The following is a 27,338-nucleotide window of genomic DNA, read 5'->3' on the forward strand; positions in this document are numbered from 1 at the left end:
AACTCTGACAAAATTTGATTCAAACTCTCTCGGGAAATTAAAAACTTGTTATTCTAATTCTTTCTTGTGAAACTTGAAATAAGTTATATAATAATTATGGTTATGCTTTTATTTTACAATTGATATGTGATATGCATTGATGTGATTTGATTTATGTTATCATTAGTATACCTTATTTAAAGGGTTTTTGTTAAACTTATTAAACATTTTAAAAAGCTGGATTTTCAAATATCTAAAGAATTGAGATTTGGGCAAATTAAATTGAGCCTTCTTTGTGGTTGCTACAACATTGGAGGCTCCTGGACAGATCCGCAGAGATGTTGACACCCAGGAATTTGAAGTTCTTGACCGTCTCCACAACTGATCCCTTAATGAGGACTGGGTCGTGTTCCCCTGACTTCCTCCTGAAGTCCACAGTCATCTCCTTGGTTTTTCCGACATTGAGTGCAAGATTGTTGTTGTTATACCATTCAGCGAGCTGATCTATCTTCCTCCTGTACGCTTCCTCGTTGCCATTTATGATTCTGCCAATAACTGTGGTGTCATCAGCTATGGTGTCATTGTGCCTGGCCATACAGTCATGAGTGTATAATGAGTAGAGCAGTGGGCTAAGCACACATCCTTGGGCGAGCCTATGTTGATAATCAGTAAGGAGGAGACATTGCTTCCAATTCGTACTGACTGTGGTCTTCTGATGAGAAAGTCAAGGATCTAGTTGCATTGTGGGGGGGGGGGGGTGGTGGGGGGCGGCACAAAGGTTTGTAGCTTCTTGATCAGGACTGAGGATAAAATTGTTATGAAGGCCAAGCTGTAGTCGATAAAGATCAACCGTATGAATGAATTGCTGTTTTTGAGGTGCTCCAGAGCCAAGTGGAGAGCCAACGATATTGCACCTGCGGGTCCATATCTTTGCTTAGGTACATGTTCATTCTGGCCATGACCAGCCTCTCAAAGTATTTCTTCACAGTAGAAGCTGAATGGTAATCAATGAGGCTGAAAATGTCCATGAACACACCAGCTGGTTGGTTGGTGCAGATTTTCAACACCCTGCCAAGTACGCCGTCAGGGCATGATGGGTTTTGAGGGTTCACCATCTTGAATGATGTCCTGACATCACCCTCAGAGACAGATATCACAGGGTCCTCAGCCTTTTCAGGGATTCTAAAGGGCACTGTTTGGTTCTTCTTCTCAACGTGGGCATAGGTGTTCAGCTCTTCGGGTAATGAACTACTGAAATAAAAGCAATATAAAAAACAATCCAAAGTCCTGAATTCAAACCCTACCTTGTTATTTGTAGAATTTAAATTCAGTTATTCTGGATTTTTAAAATAATCAATTTTTAGTGGTATGTATCTTTTTTTCTTGCTGTATAAAATACACAATTTGACCTGATTAGATTGAGGGTGTGAGGCCATGGCTCCTGAATAAAAAGACAAGGAGCCAGTCAGGCTGAGTTCAAAGGTGTCCTAACTCTTAAAATCTGCAAGACATCTGATTAACCATCCAATAAATTTCTTTTGATTGAGTGTTTTGTGTTTGAAGTAAGGAAAAAGATATAGATCAGAGATGAAGATTGTTGTGATAGAGTGCTAGATATCCTCCTGACCACTAGAGGTAGTCAGAAACTGTAATGATAGAGTGCTAGTGATGTTCTTGACCACTAGAGGGAGTCAGATTCTAGTTCATTGGCAGCTTTGGGTAGATTCAAAATGCATTCCTCTATGAGGTCTTGTCAACGTGTGCTTTAGCTAATAAATATAGTTGTTTTAATAGAATTTGTTTCTTTATTATAATAAATGAAAAATAATGGTAGCAGGAGTGAGAATCAGTCGATAGCAACAGAGAAAATATGGAGAGTATAAAGGACTCTGAGGCTCTAAAATGGACTAGAAAAGTCGACCAAACAAAGATTCATGCTGTACTTGTAAGTCATTGAAGTCTATAGCAAATCTGTAACATGGAAGATTGCACTGCTACTTACCATGGTGGGACCCCAAGCACTAGAGCACACATGTCAAACTCAGGCCTGCGGGCCAAATTTGACCAGTGATATAATTATATTTAGCCCCAAGATCATATCAAATATGTATTAGAGCTGGCCCGCTGGCCACCGCGCCAGTATAGCGCATGCACAGCTAATACTACAAATCCCAGAATGCTTTGCAAATGCATTGGCACCGGCCCGTCAGCCCACTAATCGCCCCCACCTTCTCTGTTTACTTTGATTAGCATCTGCGACCTGTCGCCTAACTCAAATGTAATAAACCCCTTATGAAAAATGGCCAAACGAAAGACAGAAAACAGGACCTTTCAAGACAGGTGGGAGGCAGACTATATGTTCATCATTTTAAAAGACAAACCTGTTTGTCTTGTGTGTGGAGCCAGCGTGTCTGTAGTTAAAGAATATAACATTCGACGACACTATGAAACGAAACACCAGGACAGGTTTAAGGATCTGAATGAGAAGCAAAAGCTCCAGAAGGTGGAGGAGATGAAAAGAAGTCTGGTTTTACAGCAAACTTTATTTTATATTTTATTTCTCATTTGTTAATGCTTCTTCTGGAAAGAGTTTAACCAAAACTATTATTAAACATTTATTTTAATAAGAAAAAGTTTAACATTACATATGTTGAAAGAAGAGAAAACATGCAGATGTTGTTGAAAATTTTCAATAAATATTTAGTTTGGCCCACGACTTAGTCCAAGTTTTTAATTTTGGCCCTCTGTGAATTTGAGTTTGACACCCCTGCACTAAAGGTTTTCAATACATTTGTTTTTGCTGAGGCAGAATACCAGGGCAAGTTCAACAAACTTATCAGGATGTTTGATGAACAATGTTCACCAATGAAATGTTTGAGGGGCATGTATTTTCCTCATGTACACAGCTGCAGGGAGAGAGCTTTGATCCTTTTTAAATGGACTTGAAATTAGAAAGCAAGAACATGCAATTTTGGATCAATGCAAGATTCAACAATTGTAATCAAATTGTGTTTGGGATTATTGATAAGCAAGTGAGAGAGAGGTTGCTGTGAGAGACAGAGTTTACCTTAGCTGGAACTGTGAAGATAGGCCACATCAGTGAATTAGCTCTGCAGCATGCAAAAATGTTTGGAGAGAGTGCAAAAGCCAGTGAAAATGAGGGCACAGCAGAAAGATGGAGAGACATTCAAGTGCAAATGATGTGGCACTCAAAATGCACCAAAACGATGCCCCACCTATGGGAAAATCTGTAATAAGTGCAAAGGGCAGAATCACTATGTAATGCAATGTTTCTCCGAAGGGAAAAAAAAACAAAGAAGTGAAAGCATGCACACTATACACACTATAGAAGAAACTGCTCTCAGAGATATACTTTTCATGGGCATGGTAGTACAGAAAGATTACAAACCAACAGATACTGAATAGCCAAGCATGAATGGAATAAAGCAGGATAAGTGGACTGTGTCATTGCATACAAATGGAACAAATATTCCTTTCAAGAGGGACACAGGGGCAAAGGTTAATTTGATCTGTGAGCATGGCATCAGGGCAATGATACAAATCGTTACAAATCCATACAAATCCTGTACAGCTCAAAGCCTACAATGAATAGAGCATTGACACGAAAGGTACATGTAAACTCAAGGTGAAAGTTAAAGATAAAGAGCACTGCCTCAGGTTTGCAGTAGTCCCAGATGGGCATGAATCACTGCTTGGTGACAAAGCATGTGAAAACTTAAGCCTTGCCAAGAGGGTGTACACACCAGGGAAACTAATTGTGTTAACTGATGCGTTATCTAGGGCAACGACACAGAGTGAAGCTCAAAGTGAGAATTCCAGAGGGTCAGATGTTAATCTCCATGTGAATTTTATCACTGAATCTCTTCCCGTATCTGACATGAAACCCAAGCAGATCATAGCTGAGATAGAAAAGGACACAGTTCTACAGAAGGTCATCAAGGATCTGAATGAAGGATGGTCTAGAGGCATTCCACAACATGAGAGCTGAGCTGAGTGTTGTCAATGGTTTTCTACTCAGAATTATTATTCTTCAATCACTATGACAAGAGATGCTAAAAAGGGTGCATGAGGGACACTTTGGAATGGAAAAATGCAAGAGGAGGGCCAAACTGCTGTTTATTGGCCAGGGATAAATGCTGATATTGACAGAATGGTTTCAAGCTGTGAGATCTGTTTGAAACATCACGCAAAACAGACAAAGGAACCCATGATAATAATTGACATACCAGCAGAACCATGCAGAAAGTTGGCACTGATCTGTTCCACATTGATAGAAAGAATTACTTGCTGGTTATTGACTATTTATTGAACTATCCGGAGATTGCGCTGTTTCCTAATATGTTTGCTGTTTGTGTGATCAAATATATGAACACAATCTTTGCAAGACATGGAATTTCTCAAATTGTCTACAGCTGTAGTGAATTCCAGAACTTTGCAGGAGAGTGTGGTTTTTGACATGTGACTTAAGTCCTCTGCATTCACAGTCAAATGGTAAAGCAGAGAAAGGAGTTCACATAATGAAACAGTTACTCAAGAAAGCACTAGGCAGTGGCTGAGATCCGTGTTTAGCTAGACTGAGTTACAGAGCTTCGCCACTTGAACATGGCATGTCACCCGTTGAGCTTCTGATGGGACGTAGACTATGCACAACACTTCCCTACTCTGTAGACCCAAGGACAGGGATGTCAAAGATGTTAAAGAGAAACAAAAGCGTCTGTAATGGAAACAAAAAAGCAAGAAGTTTTGGGCCATTGGCACAACATGACTCAGTGAGACTGAAATATTCCAACAATTGGGACAAAAAGGCCACTGTGCTGGAGGAAATAAATTCAAGATCCTACACTGTCAGAACAGAGGATGATCAAATATTGAGGAGGAATCGAAAGAGCCTGCTGAAAATTCAAGAGACACTGCAGGACCAGAAAAATGCAGAAGATCCACCCTGCACAGCAACAGAGGAAGCATCATCAGTGCTAAATGGTAGTGGACCAGCAGAGCTGAGAAAAGCACCCATGTTAAGAAGATCTGCATGGGTTAAAGTACCTGTCAGACTGATTCTCTAAAAGAAAAAGAATTGCACACTTAAATGTTTGTTTTGCTGATGTGTATGTTTGTGTTGAACTTCAAATTGAAATGAATACTGCATTAGTGTCATATTGTTTAATTAAACATCTCAAGGAAAAGGGATGTTGTGATAGAGTGCCAGAGATCCTCCCAACCACTAGAGGGAGTCAGAGACTAGTTTGTTGGCAGCTTCAGGTATATTTAAAATAGATGCCTCCATAGGTCTTGTCTGTGTGTGCTTGAGCTAATAAATACAGTTTTTAAACAACCCAGGTTTCTTTATTACAATAAAAAATCACAAGTAAATTGTATAGTTTTGAGCCAATAATAATACAACTTGTATGGTTTAAAATCAACAATAATGTAAATAATGTGGGTGTTGGAAGGACTATTTTGATAATTCTTCTTTGTCAAGTTCTTTCTGAAAGATGAAGTCAGAAATCTTTCTCAGGACTTTCACTATTCTTGAAAAGTATGTGTCGATGCTACATTAAGTTACTCTGAATTCTCTTTTCCAACTGTTGACTGAAATTCAGTCTGGTCTACAAAATGGACACATGTTAGAGAATTCCATGCTACAACCTCCCAATCCAGTGTAACATATTAGTGTAGGCAAATGAAGAAGGTGGTGACTGAGAGAGGTGGCTGATGCTGCATTTCCTCAGGAAGAATATATGCCTCCAGAATTAATCCAGTCCACAACAGCCCCATCACCTGCTCAAGGTGAACTGGGTGGACACAGCCTACCAACATCACTGGGTTTCTAAGAGGTAGGGGGAGGACTGGGTCCTTCGTTTTGGATAGTGGGTGTGAGTGGTGAGAGAAGGGGTAGAGAGGGAACTAGGGGTTGAGGAAGGGAATTAAGCAAATTTGTGGCTTGTTTGTCCTCACCTGATTATGCATAGATAGGTTTCTGCACCAGCTAAGAGTGTGAGAAGGCATCTGTGTCTGTCATCGTATGTTTGTATATAAAGTCAAATGGCAGAGGATGTCATCCAATTATTTTAAGTCTCCTCACCATTGAAGCAGGACCTCACTTTGTTATAGCCATGAGTTATCTGGTGAGTAACAGTTACCTCATATAAAAGAAATTACAAGTCTACATCTTCCACTCTTCATTGCAATGGTAGCACATCACCCTTAATCCCAAGGTGTTGCCCATTGCAGCAGTGTAAACCAGTTGAAGAAAGTGATTGCCAAAAAAAATTCATTAAAACCAGATGGACTGTTGAATCCCAATCTCAAAATTCACTCTCTAATCCTTGACTATTTGTTGGGTCTTCTGCAAATATAAATATATCTGACAGCTGAGCACCCAGTACTGGCTCAATATACAGAAAAAGCTCATGCCTAATTCATAACTGGGTTTAGGAACATGCAATAGTTTTAATTTGGGTGTTATTTAATTCAAACATGAACTGACCTTTTGCTTGGCTTCAAGTATTCTTCTCTCAAGGTCTGATGGGATTATTTTCCCTCTGCAATTTTAGAAAAGCACAATCATGTTTTGAAATACAGTGTCTCTCCATAAATGATGTTTCACATTTCTGTATAGATTGTAAAAGCAAGCCATGTCACAGACATATGCATCAGAGAAGTGGCTGATTGACCTGTTACAAACTCAATAGGTTTGCTGTGGGTGTTACATCATTTACCACTTGTCTCTCTCATGTGGGGAGAAAATTACTACTTTACTTGGGAGAGGATCAATGGGGTATACATCAATAATTATGCCTTGAAATATTGAAAATATTTACAGGGATACAAAACATTTACAGGGATGGAAGGTTGGAAATTTCATGTTGATAAAATCAGTCACTCTCCTGAGTTACATCCTAGTTGCAGATGGATAAAAAAAAATATAATATAAATTGTCGATAGCTTATTCATGTTCCTCACTTCTGAGCAACTACCACAGGAAACTGTTTTCAGAAGTGGGGAGCAAAGATCCATTGAGTTGTTCATCACAATTTCTGTTTTTCCTGCAGAGAATATGGAGAAAAATATTTTATTCCAACCATAATTAACAATGCTCTTGCTAATTACTTCTGGGACTGAGAATGTATGGTCAAGGTCCTCATCCATATGGGTCCAGTATGGAACCATCGCACAGAAGTGGAACATGTGACAAGATTCTGGGCTCATCAATTTCTGTAAACTTTGATCCAAAGGCCCTTTGTTGATGCATCTAAGAGGAGCTTCGGATGCTAAGTATGCATTCGGGATCAATCCTTCAGCAGAAATCATTTTTCAAAATTTCAAATCTGCCACAGAATTCATTTTGGTTATGGATATACTTGACCCTTCTTGATGATTGCTACCATGTTGATATGAGAGTGCCCGAGCACTGATAGGTAATTATAGAGTTGCATTAATGAGATTAAAGGATTACATTTTACAGCATCTGAAGTGAATATCACTTCTTTCTCATGGAACCATCTGTGAATGCTGCCATAAAAAAAATATGGATTGCAACATCCAGTAAATACATTAAGCTGTTTCATCGTAGCAAACTGAGAATTATATCCTAGCAAAAGTTCACCTCAATTCAACCCAAATGACCTTATTCATGAAAAAACATTTCTGTATGCCGGTTCCTCTCCAGATCTATAGCTGCCCACACCTTTTCGTCTGGTATCTCTTTGGAATTCCAAGAGGTGCTCAGCCCTTCTCAGGGACACTTTCATTTTAATGATTTGCTTGTCAATTTGACAAGAACTCAATTACCTCTCCAAATAGATGGTAATAGGTTCAACAAACAGTTCTTAAAAGCAATAAAGGCAGTTCCATCTTGTTAAATCAACATTGAGTTAATTGATATTCACTGCTTCCACCTGAAGTGAATGGTGAACTATGCCCTTTTTTTAAATAAAAATACCCGGAACAAGCTTGCTTTTTTTAATATTTAAAGGCTGTGTAAACAAAGGTCTCTTATCTGTTGCCTATCATGCACTTGAAAAGCTCATTCTCTTTGCAGAGTAGCTGTTCACCATTGTGAAGTATCAAAGGTTAGCAAGCTGGTGCATCCTTAATGCTTGGCCTTAAATGAAAACGGGTTGGAGTTTAAAAATGTAAATATTTTGTTGCAATGGTATAGAGTGTTGGTCAAACTTCATGTGGAGTATTGTGCACAGATTTTGCCCCTTTACCTATGAAAAGGTAAAGTAATGTGAAGGAAATTTATCAAGTTATTTGCTGGGATGGAGACACAAGTTATTGCGAATGCTAGAATCTGGGCACCTGCTTGCACCTTCATCTGGTCCATGACCTCACTAATCACCAGAACATTGTCTTCCAAACTAGTACAGATCTCATACCTCAGGAGATACTCCCACCACAACCTCCAATCCTGCTCTGGCAGCACTGAATTTATTTACATTAATTTAAATTTAAATTAGGCCATTTTGGCCCATGAGTCCGTACCACCTAATTTACACTCAATTAACCTACATCCCCCCCCCCCCCCCCGTACATTCCAAAGGGTTGGAGGAAACTGGAGCCTCTGGGGAAAACCCACACAGACACAGGTAGAATGTACAAACTTCTTAAAGACAGCGCAGGATTTGAACTCAGGTCCCATTCACTGCTGCTGCAAAGGTATTGCAGTAACTGCTACTCCAACCATGTCATGCATCGACTCCACCCTGTTTCCCCTTATTCAGACTCTTCCTGCCTAAAGCCAGGACACCTCTCATGCCTTCCACTGTCTTATAATTCCCTGGTACCACCATTGGACGCCCAATCTCTGTATACCTCCAATCCCTATCAGAAATGGCTTTGGGGCCTCCATTTCTTTCAGAAACAAAGATCCAAGCAGCTCATCTCCACTAACGCTCTCATCCACCTGATACAACTTGTTCTTACTATGAACATTCTCTCTTTTGATTCCTCTTACTTTCTACAAAACAAAACTGTAGCCATGGGGCCCCAGGTCTTTTTCGTTGACTATGTGCAACAGTCCTTGTTCCAAACTTATGCCTTATCTAACTCTTTCCATGCTACATTGATGACAACATTGGTACTGCTCCCTATACTCGGGAAGGCCTCCCCCATCACTACCATCCAGGGCCTCAGACCTTCTTGGTGAGGCAGAGTTTATCATGCCCTTCATCCAACTTGATCTGTATTTGGGTCATTAAATAATACCTCATCTGCATCGGTGAAACCAAATGTAGATTGGGCAACCACTTCATTGTGCACCTGCTCTCTGTGGATCCAAACTAGAACTCCCAATTGCCAACTATTTTAATTCCTCTTATCATTCCCACATAGATATGTCCATCCACACCTTAGGTTAATGGTCATTTACTTAAGAGAGATCCTTGGGGTCCAAATTCATAAATCCCTCAAGGTCACCGCACATGTTGATAGGATAGTTAAGAAGGCCTATGGGATGCTGGGCTTTATTAATAGGGGGATTGAGTTCAAGAATAGAGAGGTCATGTGGCAACTCTAAAAATCTCTGGTGAGACCACACTTAAGGGTATTGTGATCAGTTCTGGTCACCTCATTATAGAAAGATGTGGAAGCTATGAAGAGGGTGCAGAGGAGATTTACTAGGATGTTGCCTTGATTGGAAAATAAGTCTTATGAGGCAAGGTTAGCAGAACAGGGACTTTTTTCTTTGGAGTGTGGAAGGATGAGAGGAGATTCAATAGGTTAGGAGAGGCATAGATAGGGTGGACAGCCAGAGCCTGTTTTCCAGGGTAGGAAGAGCAAACATCCAGAGGACATAGGTACAAAGTGACGGGAGGGAAGTTGATGGGAGACATCAGGGGTATTTGTTTTTGAACACAGAGAGTTATGGATGCCTGGAATGCCTTGCCAGGGATGGTGGTGGAGGCTGAAACATTAGGGGCATTTAAGAGACTCTTAGACAGGCACATGGTTGAAAGAAAAATAGAGGGTTACAGGTAGGGTTCAGTACTTTATTTTATAAAGAATATATGAATTGGCACAACATCGAGGGCTGAAGGGCTTGTACTGTATTATGTTCAACTATTGTTAGTGTGAGGCTAAAGATAAACTTGAGGAAAAACACATCATGTTCCTCTTGGGTAGCTTTACACCCAACGGCATGAACATTGATTTTTCTAATTTTAGGCAACCCCCACCTCTATCTGGTTCCAGTTTCTATTCCCTATTTATCTACCACAGTTCTTACTTTTCTCGAACTTCCCCCCTCGCAGTGGTCTCTTGCTTTATCTGTTGCTCCATATCTCCTACCCCTGTTCAAAACCCTATCACTTCTTAGCTCTTCCTCAGCTTCTCCACACTTGTTTCCCCCCCTCCCCCTTGACATTCATGCTATCATTCCTTCCTACTTTGTTTTCTGAAAGGGTCCTGATACGGAGCTTTGACTGCCATTTCTATCTGTGGATTCTGTTTGACCAGGTAAGTCCCTTTAGCTTCTCACTGTTTGCTCCGGGTGTCTTCGCTGGTAGGAGAATCACCTAAAACTGAGGTGCATTGGAACTTCTTCTCATCTCGGGCAGTGATTTCTCTATTAGAGAACTGTGAAAGTAAGATCATTGGAAGTACTTCAACTGGAGAAGATAAAATGCTGACTGTTCATAGAATTGAGGACTATTTGGAACTTGCACAAAGGAGGAGATGAGGCCTGAAACCACGGCCCAGTATACAGCACCTTAAGCTTTTTAGTGTTGTTAATCATTGATCTGAAAAAAATGCAAACAATGAAATACAATGCTTATTATTATACAAAGCCTTTTGTGTGATGAACCAAATTATAATTATCAAAGCCAAGAATTGGCCCTGCTTTAACCATTGAAACACTACACCTGAGTGTCCATCTCCTTCAGAGACCTGTGCTCCTTCTGCTCATTTTCACTTGATCACCAGACATTTTGGGCCCAACCATTGCTATTTTATTGCTATTTTATGCAGTAGGAGTATCCCTACCAGTTAGTTAAGGTTGTTTTATTGTGGCCAGTGTGAACACATTTACACTGCTTAATCCTGTGCAAATTGGTTTTCTCCTGGGCTGCTCTGCAGCTTTTAGAATTAATTTTCCTGCAAGATCAGATTCATAATCTTGTATCCCTCACCAGCAAGCCAGCATCTGATTCAAACTGGTTGTCATGGTGATTTAGAAAGACTTTTAATGAATGGTCATTATCTATAATTTTCATCCATTTTGAGATGATGGCTCCTCCATGACCAGTGTTTGTACAGAACCACAGTTGCTCTACAGTAACAATCGCCAGGCCTTTACATCTTTATACATCGTCCTGTTTATTAAAATCCACATTCTGTGGGCATTTTTTTTGCATCACTGAATTTTCTATACATTGTGTGAGTCTTAATTTCGACAATGGCTGAAGGAGCTGGTGATCACATATCAAAGCATGTGACTGACAGTTCAATGAGCAACGCACTTCACAGAAGGCAAAGAACCCTTCGCTTTTCGGACAAAGATTGATAGGTTTCTCAATGAGAAGCAGCAAAAAGTTGGAAGCAATTGTTATTAACAAAAATTCTAAAGCAGACATTCGAGCTTCTCATTGGCTTATATTTATGAAATTTAAGCACTATTTATTTGTAACTTCCAATATGCAAAGGGAATGTGGCGACTTAACCCTTAGGGAAGATCCCCCTGTAGATTTCTTTAATTCTCTATGCATTCAACTATTTTTAGCTAAATTAAGTGGCTGTCTGTCGAATGTTCTTCCTCATTTTGAAACTGCATATTCCAGTTTGCCTTCGAAAGGGAAGTAACATTTTATAGGACAGAAAATAGGCCCTTCAGCCCTTCTAGTCTGTGTCAATCTATTATTCTGCCTCGTCCCACTAATCTGCATCCATTCCATATTGCTCCATACCCCTCACATCCATGTACTGGTCCAAATCTTCCTGAAATGTTAAAATTGAGCCCACATTTCATATGGCAGCTTGTTCCATATTTCCACCATTCTCTGTGTGAAAAAAATCCCCTAATGTTCCCCCAAACTTCCCTCCTTTCACCCTTTTTTTTTGTAATTTTTTATTTATCACATGATGAACCATATCAACCAAAATATTTACAGATATTTCTCATTAAATATACAGAGTGACATTTTCCTCCTTTTCTCCCCCCTTCCCACCCCCCTCCAAAACCAAAACCAAAACCAAACATATAAAATACAATAAAACCATAAAACAACATCTTCACACAAAGGAAAAACAAACAAGAAAGATGTGTCATCCACTTTTACACATTAAATCTAATCATTTTTATCTTCTTATCATTTTAGGAAATGGAGGTCCGAGGCTGTCTCTTTCTGTTATGTTCCATGTATGTTTCCCAAATTTGTTCAAACAATATAATTTTGTTTTTAAAATTATATGTTATTTTTTCCAATGGAATACATTTATTCATTTCCATGTACTGTTGCTGTATTCTCAGGCTCTCTTCCATTTTCCAAGTTGACATAATACATTTTTTTGCTATTGCTAAGGCTATCTTTTTTTGTGCTTTATCCAATTTGAGACCAAATTCTTTATTTCTTATGTTATTTAAAATAAAAATCTATGGATTTTTTGGTATGTTTTTTGTGATTTTTCTTAATATCTGATTTAGTTCTTCCCAAAATGTATTCACTTTTCCAAATTGCATGTATTGTTCCCATTTCATTTTAACTGCGAAAACACCTATCTGATATTGTTTGATCCCATATATTTTTCTGGCAGATTGAATTTCTGTAACACTTTAAATAAGTAGTTCCACTCTATTCTGTCAAAGGCTTTTTTCATGTGTCTAAAGCAACTGCCACCGTTGCTTTTTTATTCCCTTGAGCTGCATGAATTAAATTAATAAATTTACAGACATTGTCCACTGTTTGTCTTTTCTTGACAAATCCAGTTTGGTCTTGCTTTACTGTTTTTGGTATATAGTCTGTTTGCTAACAATTTTGCTGTTATCTTATAATCTGTGTTAAGTAAGGATATTGGTCTATATGATGCTGGTATTAATGGATCCTTCCCCATCTTTGGTATTACTGTAATTATTGCTGTCTTGCATGAATCTGATAAGTTTTGTGTTTCTTCTACTTGATTCATTACTTCTAGGAGAGGAGGAATTTTGAATGTTTTATAAAATTCCTTGCTCTATTTCGAACGGTTTTATCAGTTTGCTTTGATCCTCTACTTGCAATTTCAGCAGTTCAATTTTAGCTAAAAACTCTTCTATTTTATCATTTTTCCCCTCAATCTCAGTTTGGTATAATTGTTCATAAAATTCCTTAAAGTTTTCATTAATCTTTGTTGGGTTATATGTGATTTGTTTGTCCTTTTTCCTTGACGTCAATATAGTTCTTTTAGCTTGCTCTGCTTTCAGTTGCCAGGCCAATATTTTATGGTTTTTTTTCCTCCCAATTTGTAATACTTTTGCTTTGTTTTCATTATGTTCTTCTCCACCTTGTACGTTTGCAATGTTTCATCTTTTATTATTTTGTCTGCCAATTCTCTCTTTTTCATTATATCATCCCTTTTCACTAGTTCCTTTTCTGTATTTACTATCTCCCTTTCCAGTTGCTCTATTTCCCGATTGTATTCCTTTTTCATCTTAGTTACATAACTTATTATCTGCCCTCTAATGAAGACTTTCATTGCATCCCATAGTATAAATTTATCTTTAACCGATTCTGTGTTTATTTCAAATATGTTTTAATTTGGCATTCAATAAACTCTCTAAATTCCTGCCTTTTAAGTAGCATGGGGTTTAACCTCCATCTATATATTCTTGGTAGGATGTCCTCCAGTTCTATTTCTAATAGCAGGGGTGAATGATCTGAAAGTAGTCTAGCTTAAAACTCAGTTTTCCTGACTCTCCCTTGAATATGAGCCAATAACAAAAATGTATCAATCCTTGAGTATGTTTTATGCCTACTCAAGTAATATGAATATTTCTTCTCTTTTGGGTGCTGTCTCCTCCATATATCCATAAGTTTTGTTTCCTGAATTGATTTAACCATAAATTTGGCTACTTTATTCTTTTTGCTTTTTTTTCCCAGTTTTATCCAACACTGGATCCAAATTATGGTTAAAATCCCCTCCTATCAATATATTTGCTTGCCTATCTGCAAGCTTCAAAAAATATCTTGCATAAACTTTTGATCCTCATCATTAGGCGTGTATATATTGAGCAAATTCCAAAATTCTGAGTATATCTTACACTTTATCATTACATACCTTCCCGCTGGGTCTGCTATTTCCTCCTCTATCTTGATTGGTATATTTTTGTTAGCTACACCTCTAGCTTTTGAATTATATGAATTATATGATGCTGCCGCTACATGTCCTACCCAGTCTCTCTTCAATTTGTTATGTTCCACTTCGGTTAGATGCATTTCCTGCACAAATGCTATATCTATTTTTTTATTTTTTAAGTAAATTTAGTAGCCTCTTCCTTTTAATTTGGTTATGTATTCTATTAATGTTTATAGTCATACAGTTTAACATGGCCATCTTATATCTTTGTTTACACCTCTTTTCTACCTCCACCACCTCCATTCCCATTTTTCCATTATTGTCTTTTAAATTTTTCTTTTTAATCTCAATATATGACAACACACTTAAAGCATAAAATACTCCAATCATCCCCACAACCAATAACACTTTAACCCCAAATGAACTCCCCCCTCCTTGGATTGCCCCTTAACCCTTGCCGGGCAACCACAACTCCCCTTTCCGTTTGGTATACGATCTTACTCGCAAGTGTCAACTGATTTCGCAGTGACGATTATCCTCTCCCCCCAGCCCCCCCCCCAGAAAACACGGATTTTCTACATATATTACAAAGCTCTCTCTTTTCCCCCCTCTTCCTTCCCTCTTTTCCATCTTTAGATCTTTGTATATACATTATTTTTACTTTATATTATTACATCTTTTTGTATATTTTATTGCCGGTCTTCTTTCTTGTTACTTCTCTTCATCTCTTCTTCTGTCCTGCAAATGTTCTGCAAATTCTTAGGCTTTCTTTGGATCCGAGAATAGTCTATTCTGTTCTCCAGGTATAAATACTTTAAGTACAGCTGGATATCTTAACATGAATTTATAACCTTTCTTCCATAAAATAGTTTTTGCCGTATTAAATTCCTTCCTCTTCTTTGAGTTCAAAACTTATGTCTGGGTAAAAAAATAATTTTTGTCCCTTATATTCCAACAGCATATTATCTTCTCTAACTTTATTCCTTGCCCGGTCCAGTATATTCTCTCTTGTTGTATATCTTAAAAGTTTTATTAAGATGGATCTCGGTTTTTGATGTGGCTGCGGTTTTGGTATTAGTGCTCAATGTGCCCTTTCTATTTCCATTTCTTCATGTAAATCTGTCATTCCCAACATCTTTGGGATCCATCCTTTTATAAATTCCTTCATATCTGAGCCTTCTTCTCCCTCCTTCAGGCCCACTATTTTTATGTTGTTTCGCCAACTGTAGTTTTTCAACATATCAATTTTCTGGGATAACAACTCTTGTGTCTCCTTAACTTTTTTGTCACTTTCTTCCAATTTTTCTCTTAAATAATTTATTTCCATTTCTACAGCAGTCTCCTGCTTCTCCACATTTTCTACTCTTTTCCCTATTTCTGTCATGACCAGTTCTAAACTTTGCATTTTATCTTCTGCTCTTTTCATTTTTCTTTTAATTGCACTAAATTCTAATGATAACCATTCTTTTAATGACCTCATTTGTTCTTCAAAAAAGGCTTTATCTATATTTTGTCCATCTGTTTTACCCTCTTTTTTCCTGTGAAGATCTTGGTCTTCTTCCTCCTCTTCTTCTGTGTCTGAACCTATGTTTGTGTCTTCTTCCTCTCTTCTTTGTATCTGTGTCTCTTCGGCTCTTTCTGATGAGCTACTTTCGTGTCTTTGTCAGGCTTCCTGTTGCTGGGCCTCTTGCTGTTGGGCCTCCAGTCAGAGGTCGACTGTCTGTTGGGCCTCCTGCTGCAGATCGTCTTGTTGAAGATCACCTCATCGCCATTCTCCCTCTTCATTGTTCTGTTTTTCTTGATTGTAGGTTTCCTCCAGCTGAGCTCCCCGACACTGGGCGTCTTTCAGCTGGTCGCCCTGTAGCTGCCCGCTCCTTGGCTGAGCCCCTCTCCCATTGGTGTTCACTCTGTCTTTTGATTACGCATTGCACGTGTGACTCCTTGTGCATGCGCAGTTGTGCACTTTTGTTTGGCTCCGAGAGCCATTTTTGAAGTCCACCGGACAAGAAGTCGCGACTTTTCTGGGCACTCACCAGCTTCAGAGATCAGCTGCTCTTCTCCACTGTAGCTTTCTGCTCCCACATGCAGGTAAGGTCTTCTTCTTCCTTCTCTAGTGATTTTCCTTCTTTTTTTTTCCGTTGTTCTTACTTTCTTTCTGTTGCCATCTTCTGGCTCTTCTCTGTAACTTTATCTTCTATTTCCTGAGTTTTATGTTTGTTGAGCTCTGTTTTTTCCAAACTTTTTTTTCTTTTTTCTGGAGGGGGCTGGTTCTACCTGACCGGCCACTACTCCATCACGTCTCCTCCTCCCTCCTTTCACCCTTGACCCATGTTCTCTTGTTTCTAATTCACCTAACCTCGGTAGAAAAATGCCTACTTGCATTTGTTCTTTCATATAACCATTTTGTATACATCTATGAAATCTTCCCTCATTATTTATGCTCCAAAGAATAAGGTTCTAATCTGCTTAACCTTTCCCTTTAACTCGGTTCCTCAAATCTCAGCAATATCCTAGTAAATCTTCCCTGTATTCTTTCAATTTGGTATCCAAAACTGCACACGATACTCCAAATTTGACCTCACTAACGCCTTATACAACTTTACCACAACATCCCAATTCCTATACTCAACAATTCAATTGATGAAGGCCTTTCAAAATACAACACCTCACACTCTTTGGCTTGGCTTCACACTAGTCTGCATTAAATCCCATCTGCTATTTTGCAGCCCATTGTTTTAGCTGACCAGATCCCTCCACAAGCTTTGGAAACCTTCCTCACTGACCGCTTGTAGTGCGTGGAGGAAACGTGGTCTCTCTTCCTTACTTGAATGTGTGTATTGCAGGTGGTCACGTGCCATCCCTGTCTGAAACTTATTCAAAAGTCACATCACCTGTCAATCAAGGTTGGACTCTGTCCAGCCATTAGTACACACCTTGCTGTTGGGTAATTCAAATCACCTAGGGTCATTACTTGCTAGAAGCTCAAATTAGCACTCTATACAACCCCAATGCACAACACATTCTTTCTCTCTGCCTTATGGTCCAAGCCCCAGACATTGCTCCATGCCAGGTTACTACTGTGGAGATAGCTGGAAGTGTAGCGGTCAAGGTGTGCACTACACCTAAGCTGAGCCGTTAGTACTGTGATGGATCAGTACTTACAGAGAGCCACACCCCCATTGTTCAGTGAACCAGGTATGCGTAAGAGTCCCTGTTTGTAGTGTGTTAGCGAGTGGAGTATAGGATTAATGTCGTTGGAGTTCAACCGAAGTCTGAGGTGAATGTCTATATCCATCACTTAAGTGAAATGGTGATCGAGTATCATTTAATGTCCTCGCCTGTTTGTCTCCCGTGTGTTAATTAGCAACATGTGACTGTAACACTTGTGTTCAGACTCATCTCTGTATGAACCCACCAAACCTGATGCTCTTCCCAACAAGACAACTGTCGTTGCAAGCAGGATTAAGAGAATTTCATCAGGACACGTGAAGTCTTGATCATATAGGAATGGAAAATTATACTAACAATATAGGAGATCATATCAATGTGTGTGTGCATGGGCATCCTGTTGAGTGCATGTGTGATTATGTACCTGCTCACCAATGGGGACAGCAGGAGGCAACCCACAGATAGGGAAGGGACCCTGGGGTCAGATTATAAAATCCCCAGGTGGATCAATGACTGTCAGGGATTCAACCATTTGACAGCATGACTGGTAAGCCATGCCCTGCCAGTCATTTGGATTGACAGGTTGGACCCCACGGCGAGAAGATGTCACCATGTGGTACCCCCACCTGGAGTTACTGGGATTCCTGAGGCCAGGGGGAGTTGTGGGGGAGCCCTATGGTTACTGATATCCGTAGTTTGGCGCCAGTGGGGTATGACATCCGAGTTAAGTAATCAGTGCATCCAGAAAGAATCCCTGAAACATGACTGTTGTGAACTGCAAGAGGCAGGGCAGATTTCGCAAGGGCAAGTGACCAACGTAGAAAAGAAATACGGCAGCTACAAGCTACACGGCAGCTCTGGCTCACAGCTTCCCCATGAAGAGCCTAAACCATTGTCCAGCAGGGGGTGGGGGGGGGTGGGGGGAGGGGATCAACAAGTGTTTGGGGGATGGGTCTGTGTGGATGAATGGTGATAACCCCGAGGAAACTGAGTCCCATGATACATTTCCTCCTCCCTGCGTGCCTGAGCCTTTACAAGCCCAAATCTGCCATGAGGGCACCCTGCTGACCCTCCAAAATGGGGAAATAGCCAAAAACAGGGGGATCTTGGTGTGGTGAAACCACTTGTGTACGTAAATACCTTGACCGTATATGTGCGACTCTGCTCTCACTGGCCGGCTTGTGACTCCTCCCCTTTATTCCCCATAAAGGCTGTCATGCCACAACCCTGCCTCCAGTTCGAGTCAGTGTGAGCCAGCAACTCAAGGGATGTTGTCCATCTCTCACTAATAAAACCCTTCAGTTCCAGTCCTTCAGTTTTTTGATTAATTGATTGTGCATCAATTTTGTTTGCTAGATTTTGCTTCCTCAGAACATGGACAAGTATCTGAAATTGGATCACCTGGATATCGACCTGTGAGAACTTGAAGCAGCCGACAAATTTGCTGTCTGGCATCGTTGCTACTAAAGATTTCTCACAGCCTCTGTGGACGTGATCCAGGACAACGAAGACAAGCTGCATCTATTGTTCTCATACATCGGGCACCTAGGTCTACTGGATGCTCCGGGACTGCCAAACTTACGGAGACGCCATGGATGTCCTAAAAGACCAGTATAAGGTACAGGTGAATGAAGTCTACACATGGCACATACTCCACTCATGCAGGCAGCGACCCGAGGAGACATTCAATGACTTTATCAGGGCCCTTGTAAGGGATTGTAGTTGCCAGGCTGTGAGTTCAGAACAGCATACACTGCTGCTGATGAGACAAAGACTACTCAAACAGAAACAACTGAACCTTCCTCAAACCATCATGCTGGTGAACACCTTAGAAGTTACCATCCACAATGCTGAATCGTTCTCCAGCGAGCACGCGACCGTTTCATGGGGAACAAGGGCACCGCCATCTTGGAAGGCGGGATCGCAAACCTTCTCCCATTCCAACCTGACTTCCGCCATCATCGACGACCTCCCGACAGGTTATTTCTGTGGGCAGGGAAAGCATCTGAGGAAACACTGCCCTGCCAAGGATGCCACATGCACCCAATGCAATGGTCAGTAAGCCAAAGTAAAGCCCCAAGCTCAGCAGCACCATGTGCGAATGGGGATCGTCACTTCCGGGGAATGGGGAAGCCTGCGCACACACGTTATGGAGATCACCAACTGCAATGATGTCACTTCCGTTTTCTCCTTCTTCTCTTCTGGTGAGCGATGACGGGACCGCATGTGAGCCTTGGGGGTTACCATCATGACCGCCATCTTGTCGGACGATTGGAAGACAATGGCACCCCTTGGACAATGAGCTGATGCTGGCATCGGTAACCCTGGATCAACACTGACTGCATCAACTCTCCAGGGTCAGATGAGCATTCAGGTAAACGGCCACCCCACCATATGCCTATTTGACAGTGGTAGGACTGAGAGCTTCATTCATCCTAACACTGTTCAGCAATACACCCAGGAAGTGCAGCCCACGGAATACAGCATATCCCTTGCCTCACAAACCAAACTGACAAAAGTTCACGGGAGCTGTACAGTACCCTGATGGTCCAAGGCACAGTATACATTGACTTTGCGCTCCTTGTATTGCTAGAGCTCTGTGCACCCGTCACTTTGGGGTTGGACATTCAATGTAACTTAAAGAGCGTCACTACGGAGTATGATGGGCCCCATCCGCCCTCATGGTCTGTAATGAGAAATTTGTGAACTGCCCACCGCCCCCTCACCATGTGGTCGATCACCAAGCCAGATCACCACACCTGACATGTGGCCTCTCCATGGAACGGATCCCCCCCCCCTCGCCCTGTTTACTAATCTCTCCTCTGACTGTAAGCCTATCACCACTAAAAGTCGGTGATACAGCGCTGATGACAGGGGATTCATTGTCAGTGGGGAGATGCTTCCTCGCAGAGGGGGGGTGATAGAATAAAGCATGAGCCCCTGGAGAGCCCAAGTAGTAGTAGTAGAGTGGGGATAAACATCGGATAGTCATAGATCACTCCCAGACCATCAACAGGTTCACCTAGCTAGATGTCTGCCCCTTACCTTGCATGCTCGACATGGTGAATCAGATCGCACAATACAGGGTATTCTCCACTATCGACCATAAGATGGCATACCGCCAACTCCCCATTTGCCCCGCGGACTGCCAGTACTTTGAGGCGGATGGCTAACTGTATAATTTCCTTAGAGTCCACTTCGGGGTCATGAATGGGGTGTCTGACTTCCAAAGGGAGATGGATTGGATGGTGGATGAACACAGGTTGCGGGCCATCTTTCCATACCTTGACAATGTTACTATCTGTGGCCAAGACCAGCAGGATCATGACAGGTACCTCCAGAAGTTCCTCCAAAATGCAAAGCACCTTAACTTGACATATAATACAGGGAAGTGTGACTTCAGCACATGTCGGCTGCTATACTAGGTCATACGGTGGAGAATGAAGTTATCAGCCCCGACCTCAACCACATACACCCACTGTTATAACTTGCCCTCCCTCACTGCCTCAAGGACCTAAAAAGTTGCCTGTTTTTTTTTCTCTTACTATGCCCATTCTCCAGCTAAGTGGAGAAGACCTGACCCCTCATTAGGGCTACCGTTTCTCACCCTGTCGGCAGAAGCCCACAAGGACTTAACTGAATCAAAGCCAACATTGCAAAGGCCAAGATGCACACAGTGGACTAATTCACCCCATTTTAGGTGGAGAGTGATGGATCGGACTTTGCCATGGCTATCACACTTAACCAGGCAGGCAGGCTCATAGCAGTTTTATTTTCATGCATCCTCCAGGGCCCCGAGATCCGGCATTCCTCCATCGAGAAAGAGGCCCAGGCTATCATTGAAGCGGTACAGCACTGGAGGCATTACCTCATCGGTAAGCATTTTACCCTGCTGACTGACCAACGGGCAGTCATCTTCATGTTCAACAACCAGCAGAAAGGTAAAATCAAACACTATAAAGTCCTGAGGTGGAGAATCGACCTCTCCACATACAATTATGACATATTGGACTGGCCCGGAAAGCTCAACGAGTCCTCTGATGCCCTTTCTCAGGAGAAATGTGCCAGTGCATAGATGGACCGACTGTAATTGCTGCACAACAACCTCTGCCACCCAAGGATCACCCGTTGCTTTCATTTCATCAAGGCCTGTAACCTTTCCTACTCCATTTTTAAATTTTTTTTTATTTTTCACACTATGAACCATACTGATCAAAATACATCCAGAAATTTTTCTCTTGAATATATACAGTGTCATTTTATCCCCTTTTCCCCTCTCCCTTCCCTCCCTCCCTCACCCCCATCCCATTTATTCAAAGTTCAATCTATAAGATACATTAAACCCGTTAAACAATGTCGTCACTTAATAAAAATAAACAAGAAATTTTTGTCTTTTACTTTTAGATACTGAGTCAGTTCATTGACGATGTCACGACACTGACCAAAAATTGCCATGTATGCGCAATTTCTTCATTAGACTCCCTCAAAGAAAGAGAGATTAATTTGTCAGGCCCTGGGGGATAATTGACCTTTATTCACTTTAAGACAGAAAACACTTCCTCTTCTTTAATATGTACAGGTTCCATGACCTTACTGCTTGTTTGCCTCACTTCCCTAGACTCTGTGCCAGTTTTCTGAGTAAATACAGATGCAAAGAAACCATTTAAGATCTCCCCAATCTCTTCTGGCTCCATACATAGCCGACCACTCTGATCTTCAAGGGAACCATTTTTATCACTTACTGTCCTTTTGCTTTTATTATAGCTGTAGAAGCCTTGTGGATTTTCCTTCACCTTGTCTGCCAAAGCAAATCATATGCCTTACATAATATTTTAATTCTCAGGGGAAGCATTGTGTGCTATGACACAAGGGTCATGCTGTCCTTTAATTAGATACAGAGCACTGAAGACATGGTCACCATCATAGGGAAGAGCAAATCTAATGATAGCGACGGATGGTAGTTAATTGGTTACTCTATACAAGAGCACAAGAAAACTGGAGCAGGAGTGTGGTGATACGACCACTGGCCGACTGCAGGGGGCGATTTCTGTACCTGCAGAAGGACCATCTGGGGGCTAACTCCACCTGGCCGGCTGTCAATCAGCCAACCCGAATATAAGCCTAAGTCGGCCCCTCCTGAGCCAGTCACATGGGAACCACCACAGCTGAAACTGGTGTGTACAGATTTTTTAGCAGAATAAAGCCTGTAGTACAGTCTTTTGTGATTTATGTCTGCTTGCTGCTGCCACAGCATGTCACAAGGAGTAGGTCAGCAAGCCCCTCAAGCCCCTGTCCCACCATTCAACATGATCATGATTGATATAGGCTGGTCTCAGCTCCTCTTCTGTGCCAGCTGCCCACAACCTGAGATCTTTCAAATACTTATCTATCTCTCCTTAAGTATATCTAGCAATCTGGTCTCCATTATCCTTGGGGACAGAGAATTCCAGAGGTTCACTACCTTCTGAGAGAGAAATGTCTCATCCACCTTAGTTTCACATTTCGATTCCCTTATTTTTGTGAGTTCCCTACTCGTGGAAATATCTCAACTTTTATCCTCCTGAGTATCTTACATGCTGAATAAGGCCACCTCTGAATGTTCTAAACACCAAAGAATACAGACACAGAGTTATGTCTTAGGGTAGGTTAGTAGTAAGAAAAGGTTTTTAAAAAGGGGAGCTGATGAGCATGCATAAGGGCAGCATCTACATGCAGGGGTTTGGGTATAAAAGGGGAAGGAATGGAAGAATAAGATTGTTCTCTGGGAGCCAGTATTGGCCTTATAGGCCAAATGGCCTCCTCCTCCTTGTTACATCTATGCATAAAATAAGGTGATGCTGTGAATAAAGAACAGTACTCAGAACAAATTAAGATTCAGACCAGTAGCAAGATACTAACGGTAGTTTCAGTAGTTACAATGGAAATATCTGCATTAATGTGAGTTCTGGTCATTCCAGAGATAATTAAAGGCAATAAATTACTTCTCAAGTATGGTAATCATTGTCATTTGAAAAGCTGATGATATTTTTCAAACATCAAGAACTAACAGACAACAGTAATAGAGATTGAGTTATTCTCTCATGATGAAAATTAAAAAAAATACTAGAAATACAAAATAAAATGTATCCAGCGTTTTCTGTCTTTACAATGAACATAGAACATCAATATCTACAGCTCATACAGGCTCTTCAGCCCACAGTGTTGTGCCAACCCAGTAACCTACTCTAAACTGCCTAGAATTTCCTTATTATGTAACCTGCTGTTTTTCTGAATTCCATGTACATATGTAATAGATCCTTAAAAGATCATATTGTACCTTCCTCAACCATCATTACAGCAGTGTATTCCATGAACTCACCACCCTCTGCGTGAAAAATGTACCTCTTGTATTCCCCCTGTATTTACTCCCAGGCACCTTAAGCTATGCCCCCTCATGTTAGCCATTTCAGCCCTGGGAAAAAGCTGCCATCCACATGCTCAATGCATTCTTATCACCTCATGCACATCTACCAGGTCACCCCTCATCCTCCTTTGCTCTAAGGACAAAAGGCCAAGTTCACTCAACCTATCCTCGTAAGATGTGCTTGCCAATCCATGTAAAAATGCCTCTGCACCCCCTCTATAACATCTACAGCCTTCCAAGTGGGGTCTTACCTCAAGGCTCTTGAACTCACCACACACCTTCTTGACAAAGCTACTCAGCAGCTTTGAGTGCCCGATGGACATGTATCCCAAGATCACTCAGTTGGTCCACATTGCCCAGAGACCTCCACTAATGTTAAATTTTGCCTTCAATATTTGAGCTACTAAAATGAATTACTTCACACTTTTCTGGGTTAAAGTTTTGCTTATTATCTGATATTATTAACCAGTACACTGGGAGGAATTCTATTATTCTGCTTAGTGGTGTTCTGGATTGTCGCGCATCCACCAAAGAGGGCAGACTTGACCAGAATTTAGCTTCCCCAAAGCTTGCTGTGCCTGACACATACTGGAACCTCCTGCCTACTTCCCTGCTGCACTGACTGCAAGCACTCTCCAGTCAGAGGTCAGAGCAAATGCAAACAGATTGCGTATCAGAAAAGATCTTAAACTTGGTTGAATGCAGAAGTAGAGTCTCATTGCGTAAGGAGGAGAAAGCTCGACAGGAAATAGGTAAAACCACCTACCTTACATCACACTTGATCAGAACAACTCCATCTGTCCCAATCCCCAGAGCCGCGGCTGCTTTCCTGATTGAAAAATGACTCTGTAAGGCATCAACACATAAGGAGAGTAACATCAACAGGATCCTCTCAACCTCGTGCAGGACGAGGATCATTACATAAGTGAGGCATTCTTGTCCCTTAATTATTTCTGCTTCATATCCTTTGAAGATGCTGATTTGATACTTGATCAATGAGCATAGTGAACATTTTGGTGCTTTCTCAACGTGAAACTCACGTTTTTGGTACCAGAATATTACAGAGAAAGAAGATGAAAGAAAAAGATGAATTTTATAACCCTATGTCCTTAGAATATCCAAAGCATTTAGAACCAATGGGAACCTTTTGAAGGACTTCCTGTTGAAGAATAGGAAACTCAGTAACCCATCTAGCCACTGCAGTTTTCCTTCATCGGCTGTGGAATAACTTGTTTCTTTGTGATATTTACTGCATAATAAACATTGGATACAGCACCAAAGGTAACTTCCTTGCACTGTTTCAAAAGAGAACCAAGGAATCTTGTGTCTCCATTGGAGAGAAGAGATGGGACAATGTGATGGTGACTAGGGCAGTGCAGAAGTAGACTATCTGACCCATCAAGTCCATGCACCTTTCTAGAAATATTCTCTGAATATTCAACTGTTTCAGGATCTCGATCAGTTATTCAATAAAATATCATTTTGCTACTGAAGCAAACAATTATAATAACACTTGAAGTGATTGATACTTATCCTGTTGTGGGGTTACATCATGGCAGTGGGATTTGATACTTCATTGGTTTAGTGTTAAGACGACATCCAGAATCAGAAATAGAAGCTTGACTGTGGAAATGAAATGACAACGTGCCAATGGAAATATTTAAATAGAATATTTAGTTACACACTGGATTATTGTCTGAATGTTTATCAATAATTACTCATCAGGAAAGATTAACTAAAAGGATAAAAAAAAGCGTAACATTGCTTGCTCAAGAGTCCTCGAAAGCATATGCAGAATCATCATTTATGTAGACAATGCTTCAACAGGAATAAAAAATAATGAAAATGTCGTACATGTTCTGATGTGAAGGCAATCAGTTTGGGAAGGGCAGCCATTCCTTTCTCTTTCACCTCAGGAAACAGCTTGTAACGTGCAATTAGCAGGGCATACATGTTTGATATGGCTCCCCCTAAATCAGAAAATGAGATACCATCAGTTTTCATCAAAGCAATGTGGAAGAACATTAATTCTTATCTGATACACCAATCCAATAACTGACTACCTTTAAACAGAAAATATCAGCTGCACTTTAATTGAACTTTAATTGAATCAATATTATAGAATATATTGAAGAGAATAGAATGGGACAAGAGAGTATGGGACCTTTGGCTCACAATGTTGTGCAGTCCTATATAAACCTGCTCCACATTATTATAATCCTCCTTCCCTCTCAGCCCTTAACCCTCCATTTTTCTTTTATTTACATGCCTATCCAAGAGTCTATGATGCATTAGCCTCCACCACCAACCCAGCAATGCATTCCAGCCACCCACACTCTGTGTTAAAAAAAACCCTACCACTGTCATCTCCCCCAAACTTTCTTCCATTTACCTAAAAGAGATGCCCTCTGGTATTGGCCATTGTCACTTTGGGAAAAAAGTCCACTCTACATATTTCATAATTTTATACTACTCTTAAAAGTTGCTTCATTCTCCATTATTCCAAAGAGAAAAGACCTTCCTCGCTGAAACTTGCTTCAAAGGACATGTTCTGCAATCCAGGCAAGCATCCTGGTAAATCTCATCTGCACCCTCTCAAAACTTCCATATCCTTTTAATAATGAGGTGACTAGAACTGAACACAATACTCGAAGTGTGGTCTTGTAGTCGCGCTGTGTGGCAATGAGAGAAAGAAGTAGTCTGACTTGAATGGTGCCCAGCTAGAAAAACGTTACTGGTTTTTCATGCACATGTTTTTAAACAGCACTCCCAGGAAATCTCACACACCACAGGGTGGAAGTGACATCATTTTCCAGCCCGCTGTTTGCTCCGCAGTTAGCGTCCACTCGACAGCTGACGTTTGCAGCGCACTCAAGACTTTTTTGAGCTGGTTTGAGATGTGCTTAGGTGAGCCGCCCATGCACCCCCCCCCCCCACCAGAAGTGGTGATAGGAGGTGAAACGTCCGGTGCCTGCACATTCGCTGGCTGTTTGGGTGGTCACTCTTGTCTTTGTGATGCAAACTCTGTTACCGGCCAGTTAAGGTTCAGGTGCGCTGGCTTGAGACGGTTGATAGTAAATGTCTCTTCACGCCTGCTGATATCCAGGTTGCAAGTCATGCCGTTGTGGCATACCACCCTGAATGGACCTTTGTAGGGCAGCTGTAGAGGTAGTCTGTGCGCGCCACTTCACACAAAGATGTACTCACAGTATTGTAAGCCCTTGAGCACAAAGGGTGTTAGTGCCATGGTGGGAGTTAGGATCGAGGGTAGGTTCCTGAGCTGCTCACACAATTTGATGAGCACTTCTGATAGCATATCCTCCTGCCAGTGAGCTGCGGGCAGAAACTCTCTGAGCACCATGATGGTGTATACCATCTCCGCTGACGAAGACTTCAGGTCCTCCTTGGGAGCTGTCTGGATGTCAACCAGCACCCAGAGTAGTTCATCTACCCAGTTTGGTTCATGAAAGCATGCCATTAGTTGGGGGGGGGGGGG

General features: G+C 41.1%; 1 protein-coding gene across 1 annotated transcript in view; it reads right to left on the bottom strand.

Annotated features, from left to right (window-relative positions):
* The window catches only part of gad2 (glutamate decarboxylase 2), an 83,531-nt gene that overhangs the window by 24,530 nt on the left and 31,663 nt on the right, over positions 1 to 27,338 (bottom strand). The window contains exons 4-6 of the mRNA XM_069932071.1: positions 25,697 to 25,812; positions 24,609 to 24,688; positions 6,488 to 6,542 (exon numbers count right to left, since the gene is read on the bottom strand). Coding sequence (XP_069788172.1) covers positions 6,488 to 6,542; positions 24,609 to 24,688; positions 25,697 to 25,812 — 251 coding nt within the window. The remainder of the gene's footprint in view (positions 1 to 6,487; positions 6,543 to 24,608; positions 24,689 to 25,696; positions 25,813 to 27,338) is intronic.

Source organism: Narcine bancroftii, chromosome 1, assembly GCF_036971445.1.
Source record: "Narcine bancroftii isolate sNarBan1 chromosome 1, sNarBan1.hap1, whole genome shotgun sequence".
Classification (NCBI taxonomy): domain Eukaryota; kingdom Metazoa; phylum Chordata; class Chondrichthyes; order Torpediniformes; family Narcinidae; genus Narcine; species Narcine bancroftii.